The sequence below is a fragment of the Salvelinus fontinalis genome, chromosome 3, assembly GCF_029448725.1.
Source record: "Salvelinus fontinalis isolate EN_2023a chromosome 3, ASM2944872v1, whole genome shotgun sequence".
NCBI classification, from domain to species: Eukaryota; Metazoa; Chordata; class Actinopteri; order Salmoniformes; family Salmonidae; genus Salvelinus; species Salvelinus fontinalis.
The window spans coordinates 34,521,929-34,544,575 of record NC_074667.1 but is presented as its reverse complement, the minus strand read 5'-3'; the positions used below and the strand labels follow the sequence as shown (position 1 = coordinate 34,544,575).

The following is a 22,647-nucleotide window of genomic DNA, read 5'->3' as shown; positions in this document are numbered from 1 at the left end:
ATACATACTGTGTAACCCTCTCACATAAAGATGATGTAATGATGATAAAGCTACTTTGTTTACATTACATTGATTTTATTATGGTATAATAGTTGTGTTTATAAAAATCAAACAAATCAATGACAACAATACATAGACGCTTACATAAAAATCTGTATCGTGAAAATAGTGAAAGAAAACATTGAGTCCACTTGAATTTGGACAGTTGGGTGAGTTTTGAGTCTTGCATTGAGGAGTGATGCATGTGAGATGGACCGTTCTATCCCAATGTGGCCAAAAGGCTATTTGTCTTCCTTTCCCCTTAGATGGCGTTCCATAAATTCCAGGGTCCTCTTCCAGGCATCCTCTTGGGCGGCAGCATGGGGTACCAGGTGCCCTCCCCAGAGAGTGATAACTATATGGAAAAACAACAGGACAGCATGGGAAATAACCTGAAAAAACAAATCACAATGTAGTTCTCTCATTTCTGAGATACTGTATGTTAATTATAATGTCTATTACCATTTTGTCAAATACCCTTATTTGGAAACCCTTTAAATTTGAATACATATGTTAGTGCTTGTAAGTGGATAAGTACATCAAGAATTAAGGACTGATAAATGTACTTCAAGACAAATCTTTCAAAGTATGATTATCATTTTAGGATACAATCATGACTATTTGTAAAAAGGTATCACTGAAAACAAGGTCATAACTGCATGACAAACTAAATATGAAAGAGAGGTGAAGGTGTGTATGGGAAGAGAGGACCACCCACGTTTCTTGGGTTGTGTGGTCCACATGGAGGCTCGGGAGTTGGGGGTGTAGGGCGGCTCAATCAGGTGACCAGCACCGGGATATGACAGGCGGGTGAACAGGTGGGATCTACCAGCATCTTTAATCTTCTTCTCAATCTGAAAACCAAGGAAATATCTGTTCATTCAACTGGTCACGACTTTTGACTTCGACATTGGAAAAGTTAATACTCTCAGCAGCTATGACTAGCACACATTTGTGGCCAAATATATTGGCACCCTTGTACTTTAAAACAAATAATTCCCAATTTCTTCTAAAATAAGTTGAAATTGAAAAAAAAAACATTTGGACGTCACACCTTTTCATTGGATTTTCAGCATTGCAGAACCACATTTATTTTTGTAATGAAAATAAAAACATGGCATGGAGAAAATGATTGGCACCCAGGAGCTAGTGCTTGGTTGCATAGCCTTTGGCCAAGATAACTGCATGCAAAATAAACCTCAATTCTGGGGGAAGTATTCTGTGGACCAATGAAACAAAATTAGAGCGCTTTGGCAATACAAATCAGCGCTGTGTTTACTGATGACCAAATGAAGCATTCAATGAGAAGAACACCCTCCCTACAATCCAATATGGGGCAGGTCTGATAATGCTGTGGAGTTGCTTTGCTGCCTCTGGTACTGGAGGCCTTGAACGTGCACAAGGCATCATTGAAGGTTGTGGTTCCAGCAGGACAATGACCCCAAACACACATCAAAAAGCACCCAGGAATTGTTAAGAAGAGATGCTGGACTGTTCTGCCGTGGCAAGCTGAAGAGTCCAGATAACAGCAGTTGGTGGAGGGCACCCCTGACATATTAAAGTTTTCTACTAAAAAGTGGCCCCAAATTGTCAGTAAAAAGGTGCACAAAGCTCAATAATGGCTACAAAAAGCATTTGTCTGCAGTTATCTTGGCCAAAGGATGTGCAACCGAGTACTAGGTCTGGGTTGCCAATAATTATGCCCATACCATTTGCCTTTATTTTCTCAATTAAAATTGTAAACTTAAGTTTACAAAAATAAACGTGGTTCTGAAATGTTGAAAATACAATAACAATGTAATGGTGATCCACTTTTTTATTTATTTATTTATTTTAAAAAAAAGTTATTTTAGAAGAAATAAGGACTTATTTAAGAAACGTGCAAGGGTGCCAATATATTTGGCCGTAACTGTATATACTACCATAGTATGCCATATTGTAGTTTAATGGTAAAGCAATCCCATGAAGTAGGCCTACCTCATCTGCGTTCTCAATAGCTGCACAGCTCAAGTCGTCTTCACCCACAATGTACAGTAGGGGGCAGCACAGGTTTTCAACCTGCACAGATAGACGATATCTTTGTAGATGTACAGGTAGTCTTGCGTAGCAATACCTCCAAATCAAGTTGTTGTCACGCTTCCTTTCCAAATAGGGAAGCCTGGTCCTTGACGAGGCTAATGTACCTCTAACCCTCTGAATCAAATTCTACATTAATTGCCACAAAAAATGCACAAGTACTCCTCACACCGATTCTCTAAATAAAATATGTTCTGCTTGAATTATTATTTATTTTTTTACAATTCTGTGCAGCTGGCTGGAGGGGGTTCTTGACCCTATCAATATTTGAGAGGGTCACTCAGGGTCGTACATTTGCTTTGTTCTCAGGTGGAATGTTGTTGGGCATGGACACTTCTCTGAAACTGACGTAGCCCTCTTCATCGTAACTCCAGTGCTTCTGATCCCTATAACATAATATAACAGTGGGTGGGATAAGAAAAGAGCAGCATCCCTATTTAAGCAATAACACAATAGATTGAGAATTACCTCAATTAGTTCCTGTCAAGTAATCTTTTCAGGCATACTTTCATTCTCAAACCTTATTTCTGTTATATGTTTGCAGGGTAACTAACCCTTCAAAGCTTTCTGTCATGCCGTCGCTGTCCGAGAGTTTGTTGAAACTTCCTATTGGACCATTGACTCCGATCACACACCGGGGCTGAGGGAGAAAAAATGAGTGAATGGGAATATCAGGTATTTCAAACCAGATGCAGTCCTACAAGGAGACTCATATTATTCATCATACTAATAGGCCTTTCATATTTGAATATAGCCTTTAGTCTCTACTTTCTTATTTGCCCAAATTCTGGTCATTCCACCTCAGGCTACATCAGACATAACAGCTCTTGATCACAACACAAGAGGTATAAACATGATTTCATATTTCCAAGGCTAGTAGTTGTTTGATGACTGGTAAACAATAATTCAGATGACCGCTTCAGGGGGTTGTATGGCCAGACTTACATTGACATCAATCTGAGTGGCGATTCGCAGAGCCAGGTAGACCCCGAACGAGAGGCCCATGACCCCCATCCTGTCCCCACACACCTGGGGGTGGTCCTGGAGAAACTGGAACGCAGTCTGTCAATGCCCATGGAGAAAACAAGGAGAAAATAAAGTTTTGCTCAGGTGCCAGAATGTTACGTACATACAGGGTTGAATCACCTTGGTACTTTGAAACATAGCACTACCACCTTATTACCTTAAAGTAGGCATCTCCCACCTTGATAGTGTTGAGTGGACCAGGGATGTCTTTATGGCCAAAGTAGGCCAGGGAGAGACTGGCAAAGCCTCGGGAAGCAAACAGGGCTGAGCGGTACTCTATCAGCCCCCCGCCCATACCCCACAGGTCCATCATGGCTGGGAATGGACCTGGACCTATGGAGGCAACAACAGAGAACATCAAATACTCTGAGCATTTGGAATAAAGTCTCAGTCATAATAGTTTGTGTAAAGACACTCTGTAATATATATCGTGCTATAATCGAAGATTCTAAATATGATTTGATATGTATAATTTAACAAAAAAAACCTGGGGGTAAGAACAAGGTCCCCACTACTCCGTTCTGCCGGATCTCTATTCTCCGGACCCCTGGTGCCATGTACCAGCGTTCCACAGTCACTGCAGCCAGCTCCTGTTCCCCTCTCTGTTGCTGCTCCTTGTTGGAACCATGACTGGATGGAACCGGAATGTGACCCTCTAATAAGGACAACTGTACAGAGTACGGAGTCTCAACATTTTTCTTCCGCAGCCTGTGGGAAAATACACAGATGAAACTGTCACTGTCATGGGCTTTGCATACAAAACAAAGACTGTATCCAACCCCTCCTGGACCAATATATATATAATTGTATTATTTTTTATTAACTATCCCTTTAAAAAATATATTTTGTGTTGATTTACTTTGTTGATCAAAAGCATGTGTCTCTGAATCATATTCAATGTGTTCATGGCTTTGCATGATTTGTTAATTATTATCCCTGTTCCCACCTCAGACCCTCTCTCTCTCCAGGTGCAGGCTGCAGGGCCCAGAATAGTCCCATGGGCTCACAGCCCACATAGGAGCCCCCTACAGACTCATCCCTGGTCACTGTGAGGAGAAGAGGGTTAGGGGAGGGAGAATGAAGAGAGGATGAGATAGTCTGCGAGGAGAGTATAATAGTTAAAATAAAACAATTTGCTATCAGATTCCCAGCCCCTGCATACTGTAGCTCGGTCACGTGACTCACAGTTGACGACACCCCTCCCATCTGTGTTGTAGTGAGAAAACGCTTCCCACAGGTCACCGTCCTCGTTATGCATGCGGGCACACACCGTAATAGGTGAGTGAGGGGGGAGGTGACGTCCCTCTAGGGTAATCGGCTCATCTATGAGGGCGCGGTTGGGTTTGGCTGTCAAAAAGGGAGCTGGTCTACATGTCTTCCATCTCACTTGGCCTAAGAAGCACACCGAAACAACATGGGATCAAACAAGGGATTTTGCACTTCATGCAATTTAGTTACACTTTAAAAGGACAAGATATAAGGAGGTAGACTGTGGCTGCTTCATAACCCTGATGAGACACAGGCGTTTCAGTAAATGGAAAACGTGGGAAAGTCACGGTAAAAGAAAGATAGTCACACATAGAACATCATCTGTATTGACAAGGACAAAAGTTTGGTCAATGTAATGTGCTTTCAGAGCTTCCAGAGGGATATGACGTCTTTTAAATGTCAGTGTTTTTTAAACCTTCCGTTTTGGACTCGATGTGTCAATGTACGGCTCATAATACACCATCTGTAATGCAATACTTAGTGAACGCGCATTTTCAAATTCTACATATTGGAATTCGTAACATATCATGCGAATTGGAGGACATAACACATCATCATGCAAAATGGATGATGGACATCCACAAATTCATACATACATTTCCCTACTTATTTATTTGGACAGTGGAGTTAAATCGTTTAATTCGGCTCTATACTCCACCATTTTGGATTTGTGATCAAATGTTTCCTATGAGGAGACAGTACATCTAGTCCCCCCATTTGAAGGTGTCATACGTATTTGGACAAATGCACTTATAGTGTATTAGAGTAGTGAAAAGTATTTGTAGTATTTGGTCCTATATTGCTAGCACGCGATGCCTACATCAACTTTGTGACTCTACAAACTTGATGTGTGCATTTGTAGTTTGTTTTGGTTGTGTTTCGGTTTATGTTGTGCCCAATGGTAAATAATATATTGTGTCATTTTGGAGTCACTTTTACTGTAAATAAGAATATAATATACAGTGTTTTTGTAACACTTCTAAATGAATGTGGATACTCCCATGATTACGGATAATCCTATATGAATTGTGAATAATGATGAGTGAGAAAGTTGCAGAGGGTCAAAGACCATACCCCCAAGACATACTAACCTCTCACCATTACTAATAACAGGGGAAGTTAGAATGTCTTGGGGGTATGATCTTTGACCACCCATAACTTTCTCACTCATCATTCAGGATTATCTGTAATTGCATGATCAAATTGACAGGTGACTCCTGCTCGCTGGAAAAACTTTGGCTTTCTTGTCCGGGGAAGGCAGCTTGTAAAACGATAAAACTGTTAATAATTTAGTCTACCATGTTTCTAATTTTGAGAATAAAAATGTAATATTAGGATATCATTCCACAAATTGGACAGAGAGCATACATCACATTTCTATAGTTGCTGGATTATTTGGAACTTGCCAGAAGATGCTGTCGCTACCATTACGATTGTTTACACTGAGCTGCACTGAGGTCGGAATGCAATCATGGTTACATTAAGACACCATGGAGCCGACGCGAGATATGGGTCTGAAAACCTACCTCAATGCAGGGATGGGATATGCCACTGTACTCCAAATGTTATTTTTATCCACACTGCTCCATCGAGAAGACTGAAATACTGCTAGTTTCCCCAGAAAACTGCCCTTTTCGTCCTCGTGCTAGCTACTAGTAGCCACAGCAGCCATAATGGAATGGCGAGTCGCGTTGAACAACAAAGAAGCTGATTGGCTGACACTGCCATTCCAAAATGACCACGGTGGCTACTCCTAGCTAGCATGAGGGCAAAAAGGTCAGTTTTCCGGGAAAACTAGCAGTATATAAATCTTCTCAATGGAGCAATGAGGATAAAGGTCAAATTTGGGTTTCCTGACCCATATCTCGCGCCGGCACCACATCTTAATGTAACCATGATTGCGTTCCAACCTCAGTGCAGCTCAGTGTAAACTAGCATAACGGTAGGGTCGGTATCTTCTGGCAAATTTGTAACGGGCATTTTTTTTCTTCTTCAAGGGGCTGATTGTTGACAGAATTTGACTAAGTTTTCTTGAATTTGTGGCTGTGGTAACTAGTGGTAAGCAACTGAACGTAATGGACAATTGATTGGCAGGTGGAATGATGTCCAATGAGACTGCAAACTAAAAGTGGGAAGCGGGATCAGGTCAGCCCAGTATTGTTCAATGAGGTTGCATGGCGGGCCCAAGTCTGCTCAGTGCACACCACAGAGCACGTGCACACCACAGTTTTGTTTTTACTCTCTTTATGCACACGCTGCAGGACTCGAGAACAATGATGTGATATACATGTCCAGGTAACTGCCAAAATAAAGGAAACACCAACATAAAGTTGGGGGCCGTTGGGTCACCACAAGCCACCAGAGCTGCCAGAACAGCTTCAATGCGCCGTGAAATAGATTCTACAAGTGTCTGGAACTCTATTGGAGGGATGTGACAACATACTTCCATGAGAAATTCCATAATTTGGTGTTGGAAAATGCTGTCTCAGACGCTGTTCTTGAATCTCCCATAAGTGTTAAATTGGGTTGAGATCTGATGACTGAGACACACACTCTTTAAACCCCCTATGCTCATTTGAGACCCATCCTTCAAAGTCACTGAGATCTCTTTTTCTAGCCGTGGTAGCCAAAATAATGGGCAAGTGGGCATTTTTGTAGGGTCTTGCTATCCAGAATGCTTGGGATTTCCCTACCCCATTGACATTGAAATTTAAAATGGTTAGGGTAAGGGTTATGGTTTGGGGTTAAGGTTAGGACGTCCCAAGGATTCCAGATAGCGCTACCCTTTTTTTTTTTATACATGACCCTAAGTGTAACAGTTGTTCAAATACTTTGTGAATTTCACCAGGTTCAGATATTAATATAGCATGTTGATTTGTTACTATGCATGCCTGCATCCTGGGAATAGGGGAGCGCATATTTACGTTTTGCCCTGCTGAAATAATTTTGATGCACTAGGAGAGGTAGGCACGCTTTTTCTGTCGTCTTCAGAAAAGTTAGATTCCTTTATGCACAAAGTCATGACACACAGTGTTTTATTCATGAATAATGTGTTTTGTTCATGAATAATGTTGTATATTTAGAGTTTACTCATAAGGGTATTGTATTGTTGATGCAATTGTAATTGTACTTTTTAGGATGATATTAACATTCTGAATTCAACATGTGGTTACTAGCTAGCTAAGGTATTGTATGTGTGAACGATGGCTAGCTTCTCGACTGATCCCAGTCATTTGTATTGTGCGCCTGTTGTAGAAAGAGGTGACGATTGGCAGAACATATTTGTGCTCTACAAATGTGAGAGAGAATTCTGATATATTAAAACAACCTGATCTCTGAAGTCCATGTCTTTAGTCTCAATCAATCACACACAACGCAGAGGTACAGCGGTGCAGTACAGCACCGGTTACATAAGCATGATGGGATGTTTTAATGGCTTAATTAACTCAGGAACCACACCTGTGTGGAAGCACCTGCTTTCAATATACTTAGTATCCGTCATTTACTCAAGTGTTTCCTTTATTTAGGCAGTTACACGTATGTGACGTGTACACAATTGTGCACAATTTTTGGGACCCTTTTTGGCTCTTGAGCGCTACTTTCTAAACTTCTGGCTTAAAAGTATACAAACCCTTTGTAGCATCACTTTAATCCATCACTTTCTTTCCCACGGCAGGTTGCACACATGCTATCTTCCTGTAGATGTTGACCCATTGAAGCACAAACTTGTCTGAGAGACGACATAGCACCGACACACACAGGTGTGCTCTAAGCATGTTAGCCAGTCAGTACTCCCTATGTAGAGAAGAACATGTGCAATGATCAAACATATACATGAGAATATAAAATATTGTTAAGTGTTTGTGAGAGTTTTTGTTGTCTTACCCTGAGTAGCCTAGTACTGAAGTAATGTAAGTAATGTTTCTCTAGCTCACGGTAGTTATTTTTCACTAACAGAGACTGAACTTCAACCTCTATCTTGTGCAACTTGCCAACTTCCCAGCCCAATGCCTAGTCACTGTTTCGGGAGTTAACTTTTCATTAGATTACCTGGGGCCTCATTTATAACTGTTGCGTCAATTTCACACTAAATATCTGCATGCACCGTTTCTTAAAAGACAGCGCACATACAAAAATATTGAGATTTATATTTGGAGCACACCATACATAGGCATGTTTCCTGTTATAAATCAGCCCCGTCAAATCAAATCAAATTTAATTTGTCACGTGCCGAATACAACGGGTGTAGACCTTACCGTGAAATTCTTACTTACAAGCCCTTAAACAACATTGCAGTAAAGAAAAATATCTACTAAATAAACTAAAGTAATAAAAAAAGTTTAAAAAAAAGGTATAACGATAATGAGGCTATATACAAGGTGTACCGGTACCGAGTCAATGTGCGGGGGTACAGGTTAGTCGAGGTAATTTGTACATGTAGGTAGGGGTAAAGTGACTGTGCATAGATAATAAACAGTCCGGGTGGCCATTTGATTAATTGTTCAGCAGTCTTATGGCTTGGGGGTAGAAGCTGTTAAGCACATACCCCTGAAGGGCCCCCATGTTGAGGATCAGCGTGGCAGATGTGTTGTTGCCTACCCTTAACACCTGGGGGGTGGCCCATCAGGAAGTCCAGGATCCAGTTGCAGAGGGAGGTGTTTAGTCTGAGGGTCCTTAGCGTAGTGATGAGCTTTGTGGGCACTACGGTGTTGAACGCTGAGCTGTAGTCAATGAACAGCATTCTCACATAGGTGTTCCTTTTTTCCAGGTGAGAAAGGGTAGTGTGGAGTGCGATTGAGATTGCATCGTCTGTGGATCTGTTGGGGCGGTAGGCGAATTGGAGTGGGCCTAGGGTTTCCGGGATGATGGTGTTGATGTGAGCCATGACCAGCCTTTCAAAGCACTTCATGGCTACCGACGTGAGTGCTATGGGGCGGTAGTCATTTTTGGGCACAGGGACTATGGTGGTATGCTAGAAACGTGTAGGTATTACAGACTCGGTCAGGGAGAGGTTGAAAATGTAAGTGAAGACACTTGCCAGGTGGTCCGCACATGCTCTGAGTACACATTCTGGTAATATGTCTGGCCCTGCGGCCTTGTGAATGTTGACCTATTTAAAAGTCTTGCTCACATCGGCTAAGGAGAGCGTGATCACACAGTCGTCTGGAACAGCTGGTGCTCTCATGCATGCTTCCTTGTTGCTTACCTCGAAGCGAGCATAAAAGGCATTTATCCCGTCTGGTAGGCTCGCGTCACTGGGAAGCTCGTGTCTGGGTTTACCTTTGTAGTCCATAAGTTTGCAAGCCCTGCCATATCTGACGAGCGTCAGAGCCGGTGTAGTAGGATTCAATCTTAGTCCTGTATTGACGCTTTGCCTGTTTGATGGTTTGTCTGAGGGCATAGCATCTGGATTAGTGTCCCGCTCCTTGAAAGCGGTAGCTCTAGCCTTTAGCTCGGTGTAGATGTTGCCTGTAATCCATGGCTTCTGGTTGGGATATGTACGTATGGTCACTGTGGTGATGACGTCATCGATGCACTTATTTATGAAGCCGGTGACTGAGGTGGTATACTCCTCAATGCCATTGGATGAATCCCGGCATTGCGAAACTGTGCGCTTGAACGAGCATTATAACTTCACCTGAAAAAGAAAAATGCCCATCATTCACCTTTTATGGTGACAATAACACCCCTATTTGTTGTATACTTTGGAAGTATTAGAATTAGGCCGAGGCAGTTTCTAAAGGAAATAGCAATGTTGAACTTGATCAAATGTCTTTGGAGGTTTGATGGCAGAATGTTAAACTTTTTCAGTGATATTTGCTGTAGGCCTCAGCTACCTGACAAACAAAATGTTTCAGAAGAACAAAATTTATTTCAAATTGCTGAGGACCTGTAAACAGATCGTTTGATCATTTGTTAGTGTCTAATGTTTTGTATTGACTTTTTCCTTGAACCTATATGCTGCACTGCCTGCGAAATCTGAAACACTATCTACTTACAGTGGTGGCCATACACACTTCAATGCAAAAAAATACTGTCAGTTCACCTGTTAAATTATACGGTATGTTATAAACCACCATCCCTATCTTATTCATAGAGCAAAATACTTTAAATAATAGCCTATCTAATAGGCCCAATTAAATGAGAGATGCGCATGGTATTTGTTGCAGGATACTTTGGGAAAAAGGTGAGGCCAGAGAAGGTGAGGAATTTATTCTGCAAAGGTTATACAAATATTTATTATGTTTAGAAATTAAATATTGTCTACTTGAGAAATGTGAAATTACAGTATTCAGACTTAGAGAAGTAGCCTATAATTGTCTGTTCTACTGTTATTAAACTGCGCTCTGGATCAGATGGCATAGAGCAAAATACTTTAAATGGCTCATCTACAGTGGCGAACCGCCATTCAGGGCAGGTGGGGCGAGCCCCCTTATGCCCTTGGGAGAATCCCCGATACCACCTTGGAGGGCAGTCCAAATGATTAGCCAAGCAAGGGAAGTTTGCAACGTAAGCCCCTCAGCCCTCGTTTTTAGTCGAGTTTGCGAGGGTACAATTATGTTCACTCCGGGGCCTGAAACTCAATTCAATTTGCGACGATTGTACATCCGCAAAGAAAAGTCTGCCAAAACTTAAAAACAACATCAATGGAGAAGTGAACATACAAGTGTAAGTAAAAATGAATGCAAATTGTGCTACTAATGCACATGATGGCACAAACATGTCTCGTAAAAAGTAAATCGGTTTTTGTTCGGTTATCTTTTGGAGATTGTAGAAATAAAACATTTTCCTTCAGAAGTTCCAGCTAGGCAGGCGTTAGTTAGCTAATTAATTTGCTAGCTATCATACAGTAGGCATATATTAATAATTATATAGTTAATATAAGTAGACATGCAATCATAATTGACTGTAGAGCATATAAAGCACCCACAAGCTACCGGTGGCTGAAAACACAATCATCACGGAATGCAAGTGTATACTCGTCAGACGTCATCAGAAGTGTCCACTTAATTTGAGGGCTGAGGGGATGGGGTGTATATTTAAAGTGTTCGGACTGCAGCCCAAGAATGTGAGCCCTTGGGTCAGTCCAAAGACTTAGATTAGAATTGCCCTTCCAAGAAGGCTCAAGGTCATTGGACAAAGATAAAATGACGTATAATCGGGCCTCCCTGGTGGCGCAGTGGTAGCTGTGCCACCAGAGACTCTGGGTTCGAGCCCAGGCTCTGTCGCAGTCGGCCACGACCGGGAGGTCCACGGGGCGACGCACAATTGGCCTCGTGTCGTCCGGGTTAGGGAGGGTTTGGCCGGTAGGGATATCCTTGTCTCATCGCGCACTAGCGACTCCTGTGGCGGGCCGGGCGCAGTGCACGCTGACCAAGTTGCTAGGTGTACGGTGTTTCCTCCGACACATTGCTGGTTGGCTTCCGGGTTGGATGCGCGCTGTGTTAAGAAGCAGTGCGGCTTGGTTGGGTTGTGTTTCGGAGGATGCATGGCTCTCGACCTTCGTCTCTCCCGAGCACGTACGGGAGTTGTAGCGATGAGACAAGACAGTAACTACTAACAATTGGATACCACAAAATTGGGGAGAAAAAAGGTGTTAAAAAAATGACTTATAATCACGTTATATCTACAGTAGCTTTGATTGGACTGATCAAAGCTACATTTCACTTTCAAAATCTTAGCTAGCAGTCATAATCATCAATCAAGTAGACAGTCTACTGGCAAATCCTTTTTAATCCTTGTCATATGAAGAGAAATAATGATAAATTATAGATAAAATGTATCGGTGCTCATCGCCCATTGGACTGCAACAAGTTGGAAATCGCAAATTCAACAATGAGTTGTTTGGAAGGAATCGGTGGCTAAACGCAAGCATTGCAACTGGGAAGTCGGAATAAACGCGCTCAGTTTTGAACGGTAATCCAACTCGGAATTGTAAATATTTCTCTTTCTTTGATAACAAAATTTGCCAAAGAAGGACTGCAACGCGCACAAGGTCAGTCCAAAAATGTCTTATTTGCTGCTGCATAAATTATGTAATATGCCAGGGAGATATGGTCAGCAATATCAGCTATGGTATGCATCTAAAAAAATGTTTTTGAGTTTGCCCCACCAAGATTTACATGCTAAAATCGCCACTGCTCATCTATATACAGTACTTCTGTATGGTGGGTCCAATTAAACAAGAGACAGGAAGAATTGTATCCTAACTTCTTGTAGGCCTATAGGCTACCTCATGAGTATGAATGAAACCATCCTAGAAAAGGTGAAGAATTTATTCTGCAATGATCATGGAGATGGCGCCGGAGAAGATGACAGATGTTTTACGTGCCCCCAGCCGATTGTGTTTTTTTGTTAGTTCATAACTTATTTCTTTACTTATTTTGTACTTAATGTTGCCGCTACCGTATCTTATGACCGAGAATAACTTCTAGACATTAGGACTACGATTACTCACCACGGACTATCAGAATCCTTTTTTTCCTTTCACGACTGTGACGACCTCAAAGCAAAGGATATACTGCTTCCTCAGAAACAGGCCCCGATCCAAGTGATCTGCATGAAGAGTAGGCGGAGAAAGAGGGGCCGAAGGTCGGGCTGCCTTCTGAGAATTTGTTGGTGATCGAATAAACCCCCCCTCCATTCTGCTAGCAAATGTGCAATATTTGGACAATAAAATCGACGAGTTACGCGGCAGATTAAACTACCTACGGGACATTAAAAACTGCAACATCTTATGCTTCACGGAATCGTGGCTGAACGACGACAACATCAACATACAGCTGGCTGGTTATACGATGCACCGGCAGGATAGAACAGCGGCGTCTGGTAAGACAAGGGGCGGCAGTCTATGTATTTTTGTAAACAACAGCTGGTGCACGATATCTAAGGAAGTCTCAAGCTATTGCTCGCCTGAGGTAGTGTATCTCATGATAAGCTGTGGACCACACTACTTACCGAGAGAGTTTTCCGCACTGAGCTAAAGGCTAGAGCTGCCACTTTCAAGGAGCGGGACTCTAATCCGGAAGCTTATAAGAAATCCCGCTATGCCATCTGAAAAACCATCAAACAGGCAAAGCATCAATACAGGACTAAGGTCGAATCGTACTACACCGGCTCTGACGCTCGTCGGATGTGGCAGGGCTTGCAAACCATTACAGACTACAAAGGGAAGCACAACCTCTCCCTGTCCGAGTCTGTAATACCAACATGTTTAAAGCAGACCACCAAAGTCCCTGTGCCCAAGAACACTAAGGTAACCTGCCTAAACAACTACCGACCCGTAGCACTCACGGCTGTAGCCATGAAGTGCTTTGAAAGGCTGGTCATGACTCACATCAACACCATCATCCCAGAAACCCTAGAACCACTCCAATTTGCATACCGCCCCAACAGAACCACAGATGATGCAATCTCTATTGCACTCCACACTGCCCTCTCCCACCTGGACAAAAGGAACACCTAAGTGAGAATGCTATTCATTAACTACAGCTCAGCGTTCAACACCATAGTGCCCTCAAAGCTCATCAATAAGCTAAGGACCCTGGGACGCCCCCATTCTCATCAACAGGGCTGCAGTGGAGCAGGTTGAGAGCTTCAAGTTCCTTGGTGTCCACATCACCAACAAACTAACATGGTCCAAGCACACCAAGACAGTTGTGAAGAGGGCACAACAAAACCTATTCCCCCTCAGGAAACTGAAAAGATTTGGCATGGGTCCTCAGATCCTCAAAAGGTTCTACAGCTGCACCATCGTGAGCATCCTGACTGGTTGCATCACTGCCTGGTATGACAACTGCTCGGCTTCCGACCGCAAGGCACTACAGAGGGTAGTGCGAACGGCCCAGTACATCACTGGGGCCAAGTTTCCTGCCATCCAGGACCTCTATACCAGGCGGTGTCAGAGGAAGGCCCTAAAAATTGTCAAAGACTCCAGCCACCCTAGTAATAGATTGTTCTCTCTGCTACCACACGGCAAGCGGTACCGGAGCACCAAGTCTAGGTCCAAGAGGCTTCTAAACAGCTTCTACCTCCAAACCATAAGACTCCTGAACATCTAGTCAAATGGCTACCCAGACTATTTGCAGTGCCCCCCCTCTCACCCCCTCTATACACCAATGCTACTCTCTGTTGTCATCTAGGCATAGTCACTTTAATAACTCTACCTACATGTACATACTACCTCAACTAACCGGTGCCTCCGAACATTGACTCTGTAATCGTACCCCCCTGTATATAGTGTCGCTATTGTTATTTTACTGCTGCTCTTTAATTACTTGTTACTTTTATCTCTTATTCATATCCGTATTTTTTGAAACTGCATTGTTGGTTGGGGGCTCATAAGTAAGCATTTCACTGAAAGGTCTACACCGTTGTATTCGGAGCATGTGACTGATACAATTTGATTTGATATGAAATAATACAGCCTAGGAAATAGATGCGTTTCCAATAATTTTAGAACGCAAAGATAAACAAAATTGATATTCTCTCTTTTCACTAACGGCAAAAGATTGCATCTTGTTATTAACCTTATTTATTTGTTATGAACAAACCTATCCATCTTATCCCCATTTACACAAAATAATAGGTATAATGTAGTGAACATTATGCCATAATCCAGTCCATGTATTGGTACTGTGGGATTCCAGTCCCATGTTTTACAGTAGCCAGGTAGGAGTGATATGCCATGTGAACTATGTAATGCCAGCATACCTCGGAGTAAAGTTAAACTAAAGTGTACGAACGCCCCGGCTTCAGTTCTTATAAACATACGCAACCTGAACAACTGTGGATGTTACACTAGGTTGCTTACAATGCAATACTTCAACCACTAGAAACTGTGCATACGCGTCTAAAGTTTTGCGGTGAGCACATTCTCACTTCAAGTTCAGTTTTTATAAATACTAAAAACTGTCGCACGCATGTTTTGGGGTATATTTGGTCAATTCGCACTGTTTAAGAGGCCCCAGAGTTATATGCCTTGTGATAGGTTTATACTATCTGTAACTGTGTCTTCATTAATTTAAGAGCAATCCAAAATCAGACAATTGTGAATGAATAGAATAGCCTATAACGCAGATCGGCAGTGATCGATAGGATTAATTTAGTAACAGCTGTCATTCTAACTTTGTTTACATTACATTAGTTGTGAGAGAGAAGTAAGCAAAGCATTTAAGGAACGGTAATTGTTTCAAAACGTTGATATGGCATTGTCTTGGATACCTACCTAATATTTTTCACAGTGTTGATCGCTAGAAACTTTTATTTGTTTCCTCTTGGCCCGGCAAACTTTCAGGACCCACCCAGTAAAGAAATGTGAGATCTAGGAATGTGTGTCAAAATAAAAGTCTCAGAACAATGAAATACATTACTGCAACTTGTAAAGGCCTTAAAACAAAATCCTAACACCAGAAGTAGTAACCTCGGAAGCCAAAAAAATAAGTTTTTATTCAACTTTTTTTTTTAAATAGCCGGATTTCCCTTCCCATTCCAGATACAACATACTTTTCTTGTGAAATTAAGTTTATAGAGGAACATCTCTTCCGGGTCGATTGTGTTGCTGTTTTCTGTTATTCGTCATCAGCTCCACGTTATCGCGTAGCTTTATGGTGGGATTTAATGTCTGTTGTACTTTTGGATATCTCACTACCTAACACTCCAACTCGATATTGACTATCAGTAAAATTAGGCGACGCTTTGTAAAGTCAATAATACCTACTGCTAACAAGCCAGCTAATTATGTTTGGTAGGTAGCTAGCTAGGTTGCCAGGCAGAAGATACCGACCCTACGGTTAAGCTTGTTTACACTGAGCTCGGAAAGCCATCGTGGTAACATTATGACACAATTGAGCCAGCGCAAGATATGATTTCGGAAAACGTACCTCAATGCAAGGATATGATATGCCACTGTACTCCAAATGGTACCTTATCCGCACTGCTCCACGGAGAAGATTGAAATACTATTAGTGTTCCTGTGTTGTTCAACACAACATGCCATTCCATAATGGCTACCGGTAGCTAGCATGATGACGAAAAGGGCTGTATTCTGGGGGGAAAAGAGCAGTATTTAGATCTTCTCGATGGAGCAGTGTGAAATCGTCACATTGAGTAAGTACATAGTATATGTCATCCCTGTATTGCGGTACGTTTTCCAACTCATATCTCTCGCCAGCTCCAAAGGTGTCTTAATGATGATTGCGTTCCGACCTCAGTGCAGCTCAATCAGCGTAAACAAGCGAAATGGTAGGGTCGGTATCTTCCGGAAAGCTAGCTAAGAAGCTATCAACCAGTTGTTGACGTACTGCTAGCAAGCCAGTCAGCCAATGTCGGTCAGCTATCAAGTTGCTAGAATTGTTTTTTTTACAAGAGGACATGTAAAACATGAGTTTGTCACTTAGTTAGCTAGTTCGTTGGCAAGTAAGCCTAGCAATGTTGTTAGCCTAACTAGACAACTAGAATAATGCTTATAACAGCTAATAGCTAGTTAGCTAGGTCGTCATGTACTAGCTAGCTAACTCAATTGAAATGGATCTGTGAAATGTCTGCCATTTCATTCCAGGTCTTGCGTCACTGACTCCCTATACATCAGAGGAGTAGCCTTGCACTCATTTTCAGCTGCTCGGGGTTCCCTGTGTCCCCTCCTTAAGCGTTGGAATGGGCAGTCATTTCCGCAGCTACATCTGGGACCCGGTCCTCATCTTGTCCCAGATTGTGTTGATGCAATGCATCTACTACAGCTTTCTGGGTCTGTGGTTGGCTGGAGTGGACAGTCTCGTACAAACCAACAGATCGCTGGACCAGATCTTCAGTTATGAGGTGTGTCCTCATGAAATGTGTCCTAGATGGTTTTCTATTTATTGTCTTTTGAGTTGACAGTGGACTGATTCATAACATGGCTCTATGCTTGCAGGTTCTTGGTTTTGCAACAATGCAGGGCAGGCTCTCAATGATGGCATTCATCTTGAACTCGCTTACCTGGTAAGTGAATGGGCCTAAAAGCCGATTTATACTTGATACGACTCCGTACATGTGACGCAAATGGGAGTCTCGGAGGGACTGCGGAGGCCAAATCAAAGTCTGCGTTGCGACAATGCGGAAGGCTCCGTATAGTTCCACATTGACATGATTGGATGATGCTAGGTGAGGGCGGTATGTCGTGTATAAACACAAACTCCCTTCCTTGGCAGTAGCTCTGCTCCTCACAGTGCAAGAAGTTATGAATGCCAAGACTTCCATGTTGTCCAACCACTCTGGGTGAAAGTGAGATTTGGTGATGAAATTTCACTTCCTTATGTTATAAAATGCATTTTACCAAGATTAATATGATTATTAATGTTCTGAATTGTTCCGTGGAGTCCTTCTCTAACATATCATTAACATTATATCCAAAAAGTCAGATTTCGTAAGTTATTAACACATTGGAGCTTTTTTGACAGAGCGGTGCACTTTCTCGCAGGGACTTTTTGAGGATTTTACATGTTGTTGTGGTCATCTGCAAAGTTGTTTCCGTTGGTCGCAAAAAGCTAAATTAACATGACGTGCTGAATTAAATGTAAAAGGCTTTGAAAATAAAGAACTTGCGGTACGCTCAGTGCTTCATTGACATTTCACAGAGATTTTGTGACAAATCTTCTTAAAAGAACAGGAATTTCTCATGAATATGAAAATGTCTACTAAAATATAAAAATACTACATGTCTTGTCTCAAAATAGATATCTATCTTACCTTTGAATTGTTTTACGTCCTCCGGATTTGAGAAGAAAGATTAATTCAACGGTGAGCCTGTCGCACAGCGTCCAGCCTAGGTGACGCAATGCTATTTTCCAGATTTTTTACCATTTATTTGTCTAGTCTCAATTGATTTAGTCACCCTAATGTTGGCCATCCTACAAGGGTAAAAACTCCAATAACTTTTTATGATAGAGACATGAGGTTTGGACCATTTTGTTTTCTTAGAGAAGTATCTACACAATTAACATTATTTTACCCATTGGTCAAAATATGCGTTTTGATTGGGCTCCCTAGCTTAAATCTGAGTGCTACATGTTCACTCAACAGTTTGGTATGAAGAAGTCCAGTCATGTACCATTTATGAAATGCTGGCTTATTATGAGGTCAATAATCCATTATGCTCTATAATAGACTACAATCTTAAAGGGATACTTTATCTACTTCCCAAGAGTCAGATGAAGTTGTCGATACCATTTTTATGTCTCTGCGTGCAGTTTGAAGGAAGTTGCTAACTAGCGCTAGAGCAATTGCTAACTAGTGTTAGCGCAATGACTGGAAGCATGCTACTACATACTGTAGACTTCCAGTCATTGCGCTAATGCTAGATAGCATTGGCTCGCGAAACTACCTCTAACTGCCTTCACACTGGACACAGAGACATACAAATGGTATCCATGAGTTCATCTGACTCGGGAAGTAGAAAAAGGGCCTCTGTCAAAATTCCGAAGTATCCCTTTAATGTTTGGTAATTTTACCTAACTATGAGCTATTAATAAAACACTTTTTAAAATTTATTTACACACGCACTTCAATTGAAAGATCAACCTGTTTTGAGTCATGTTGTCCTTCATCGTGCATCTGTCTCCCTGTTTCGTCAGTGCCCTGGGCCTGTGGTTCTTCATCCGCCGAGGGAAGCAGTGTCTGGACTTCACCGTCACTGTGCACTTCTTCCACATGATAGGCTGTTGGATCTACAACGCCCACCTCCCGGCAGCCCTGTCCTGGTGGCTGGTCAACGTGGCCTGCATGGCTCTGATGGCCGTGATTGGAGAGTACCTGTGCATGCGGACTGAGCTCAGGGCCATCCCAGTCAACAGTGGACCTAAGTCTAACCTCTGACCTGACCCCACTCTGTGACATTGACTTACCCCCTGTGAACTGTTCACCTACAGTTATCTGTCCAGTATGATGTGGGGTATGACATTTGTGCCCAAAAACTTGGTGGGACTGGGAAGTGAGCTGCAGTAACACAGTAATTGTTTCTAGAGACATTGATGCTCAGAGTTGGAAGATTGCACACCTCTCAATGGATTCAAGGACTTGGAGATAACCTGAATTGGTTCTGGTTGCTGTATTTATTTGTACACATGTACTACACATCTAAGAGTGAATGCTAACTTCTTCCTTGAACCACTGACTAAGATACCACTCTCTTTGAGACCGTTTGAAGCAGAGTTTAGTTACAAAGTGTTACAAAGATCTGAATGGTTTCATAATTGTATTAAATTATGATATTATCACACGATGAATGTAGAGAAATGGTTGTCATGCACATGCTTTTCGGTTATGTCCTATCAAGTTGAGAGAGAAAAAAGTGCAGCTTTAGTTGAGCCAGTTGAATGATAAACATTGGACATGGTACAATAACAAACTAGTCATACATGTAAAGAACAGATCACCAAATATGGAGTTCTATTTTATTCCTCATTAAAGTATGTGAGCTTGAGGGGTGAACGGAATCAGCAAAGCTCAACCATACAATCAACGTTAGGAAGTTAACATGACAAGAAAGCACATGGAAGTAGGCCTACTGAGCCATGTTACGGGAGCAGCAATTAAATATTGAAATACAACACTTAATACAGGCTTTTTGTAAATAATGTACTCTGTAGTTGGTATCTCTGAAAGACCACATACATATTGAATTCTTACATTCTGTAGTGTTTCGGGAGCAGCGAGTATCTGATAATCATTCCTCGCTCAGCACGATGCTATTGGTTTTAAAGTGTTGCGTGTATATGATGGGATGCTGTGGAGAGCAGATGGTCCCTCTGGGGAGGGTCTGTCAGCCACCAGCTGTGTTATGACAGGATGCTGTCACTGTGTGTGTGCCTGACTGTGCTCGCTGGTGCCGTGGCTAGTCTATGGTAAATTTAAACGTAAATGGTTGTCCGCTGGTTTTCAACACACTTTCTCTTTCCTTCTCATTGTCTGAAAACTATTTTCACAAAAAAATAACCTAGGCTATGTCTATCTAGGGACCTTTCACATTTGTGGATCTTAATTTGGAACTTCTGTGAGATCAGAGGTTTAATTTTAATTGCGGTGGAAATCAGGACTATGCAGTGTAATGTTTCTACACCAACTTTCTCCTCTAGCGTCGGTGCTAAGGGGTTTTATATCACCAAGTATTTGAACTCTTAGTAAGTTTGATCGTTAGAAGTCTTGAAGGGAAACTCTGCCACTTTTCAACCTCATATTCATTTTCTCCAGTACCATTGTCTACATATGTGAAAGCGATCTGTGGTTTAAACGATTAGAAAAAAGGTCCTACAAAATGCTTCTCTCTGACATCACATGGTACGATTAAAAGTAAGCAAGAGGGAGGGTGTTTTCTTGCACCCCACTTCACCTCGAATGTCAAAGTTTAAAAATCACTGTTAAAAAAAACGTTTTAACCTACACAGTATTCACAGATGTAGATACTGGATTGGTGCTGGAGATAATTAATATGATGTTGAAAAGTGGCGGAGTTGCCCTTTAAGACCAAATCCTTTATTTTTGTTTTATTGTCACGACAAAGAGTGCTTCTCTTCACATCACAGATTTTCCTGGGATGGTTTTTCTCAGATTTGAAACCACAACTTGTTTAAAAATATATATTTTAAGCCATTTATGTAATAAAGCTAATGAAACTGTAATTGCCTGCAGTATTGTAAATGCATTTGTTGAAAGTTGGCTCTTGTTGTGGATTTAATCTATTCAAATCACATTTTATTTGTCACATGCGCAGAATACAACAGGTGTAGACATTACCATGGAATGCTTACTTAGAAGCCCTTAACCAACAATGCAGTTTTAAGAAAAATAAAGAGTTAAGAAAATATTTACTAAATAAACAAAAGTATATATATTTTTTACAGTAACAATAAAATAACAATAACGAGGCTATATACAAGGTGCACCTGTACCGAGTCAATGTGGGGGGGTACAAATTAGTCGAGGTCATTGAGGTAATATGTACAGCACCGGTCAAAAGTTTGGACATACCTACTCATTCAAGGGTTTTTCTTTATTTTTACTATTTTCTACATTGTAGACTAATAGTGAAGACATCAGAACTATGAAATAACACATGGAATCATGTAGTAACCAAAAAAGTGTTAAACAAATCAAAATATATTTTATATTTGAGATTCTTCAAAAGTAGCCACCCTTTGGCTTGATGACAGCTTTGCATACTCTTGGCATTCTCTCAACCAGCTTCACGAGGCCTTCCTTTGACACCGCCTGGTAAAGAGGTCCTGGATGTCAGGAAGCTTGGCCCCAGTGATGTACTGGGCCGTACGCACTACCTGTAGAGCCTTGTGGTCGGAGGCCGAGCAGTTGCCATACCAGGCTGTGATGCAACCAGTGCAGCTGTAGAACTTTTTGAGGATCTGAGGACCCATTAGACCAGTAGACGATAAGCACAAAGGAAAGTCATGGATCGTCTAATTTTCTTAGACTTTGAAAAATGTCTCTGTAAGTAAGTGCAATGCAATAGTTTATACTTCTTCCATCACTGGAACCAATGTTAAGATTTTTTATACTTTTCATCAATAACATAGATCTGAATATTCAGTCGTTAGTCGTCATCCGATTTCTATCCACCAGCACATTACTTGACAGTGCAGGAAGAAGATACATACTGTAACATGCAATAAAAGCCTACTTATATCTACTAACGTTGACACACAAAAAAAGTGATTGTGTGCATTGTAATGTGGGAGATGTACACTGGATTGAAGAAATGTCAGCGACGGAGGAGGCAACATAATGAGGGGCTTAACTACCACCACACATGGATGTTAGCCTCCCATGGGGGAGCCCCGGGGGCCCTGAGCCCTGCTGGACCCTCTGCCTCTTCCCCTACTCCCTCTCTGCTCTCTTTGTGGCCAGGTGGGGGAGAACAGATGGGAGCCTACTAACGAGCGGCTGATTGGCGGCTGGGCTGTTATGTACTGGATCCAGTCCTCATTATTAGCACCTAGCCACGGAATGACTAAAAAAAGAAATGTGTGGGGAAGCAGAGGAGTGACATCGTATCAACAAAAACTCTCGGTGCCTAGAATCTATCTGTTCTCTATGATTGTGATGGAAAGTATACAGAGTATCTGAGAAACAGCGAGTGATCTTGAAGTAGTAGATCCCCTCTGTGTGATCATGCATGTATAAACAGAATGTCATATTTCAAACTTCATACTTTATTTCAAACACATTACTTTGCAATACAATACTTAATAC

At 41.8% G+C, this 22,647-nt stretch overlaps 2 protein-coding genes across 7 annotated transcripts; one reads left to right on the top strand and one right to left on the bottom strand.

Moving 5' to 3' along the window:
• Positions 1-54: 54 nt before the first annotated feature.
• LOC129845404 (peroxisomal succinyl-coenzyme A thioesterase-like) lies at positions 55-15,832 on the bottom strand. Its single transcript, XM_055913324.1, has 12 exons — positions 15,638-15,832; positions 9,010-10,048; positions 4,327-4,533; positions 4,088-4,187; positions 3,629-3,849; positions 3,299-3,474; positions 3,061-3,177; positions 2,670-2,755; positions 2,408-2,501; positions 2,017-2,097; positions 758-893; positions 55-394 (listed from the first exon to the last, which is right to left on the bottom strand). The coding sequence occupies exons 2-12, from the start codon at positions 9,317-9,319 to the stop codon at positions 282-284; spliced, it is 1,641 nt and encodes a 546-aa protein (XP_055769299.1). The 5' UTR covers positions 9,320-10,048; positions 15,638-15,832; the 3' UTR covers positions 55-281.
• A 100-nt stretch (positions 15,833-15,932) lies between these two features.
• LOC129845436 (protein SYS1 homolog) lies at positions 15,933-21,062 on the top strand. 6 transcript variants are annotated; one of them, XM_055913390.1, is made up of 4 exons: positions 15,933-16,019; positions 16,970-17,226; positions 17,321-17,388; positions 19,020-21,062. In XM_055913390.1, the coding sequence occupies exons 2-4, from the start codon at positions 17,065-17,067 to the stop codon at positions 19,258-19,260; spliced, it is 471 nt and encodes a 156-aa protein (XP_055769365.1). In that variant the 5' UTR covers positions 15,933-16,019; positions 16,970-17,064; the 3' UTR covers positions 19,261-21,062. The 6 variants fall into 6 exon arrangements, 5 of the variants coding, with proteins under 5 accessions (XP_055769365.1, XP_055769371.1, XP_055769357.1 ...); XR_008758055.1 differs by adding an exon at positions 18,123-18,186 and having other exon boundaries at positions 15,961-17,226; positions 19,020-19,108; XM_055913382.1 differs by having other exon boundaries at positions 15,964-16,156.
• Positions 21,063-22,647: the final 1,585 nt, after the last annotated feature.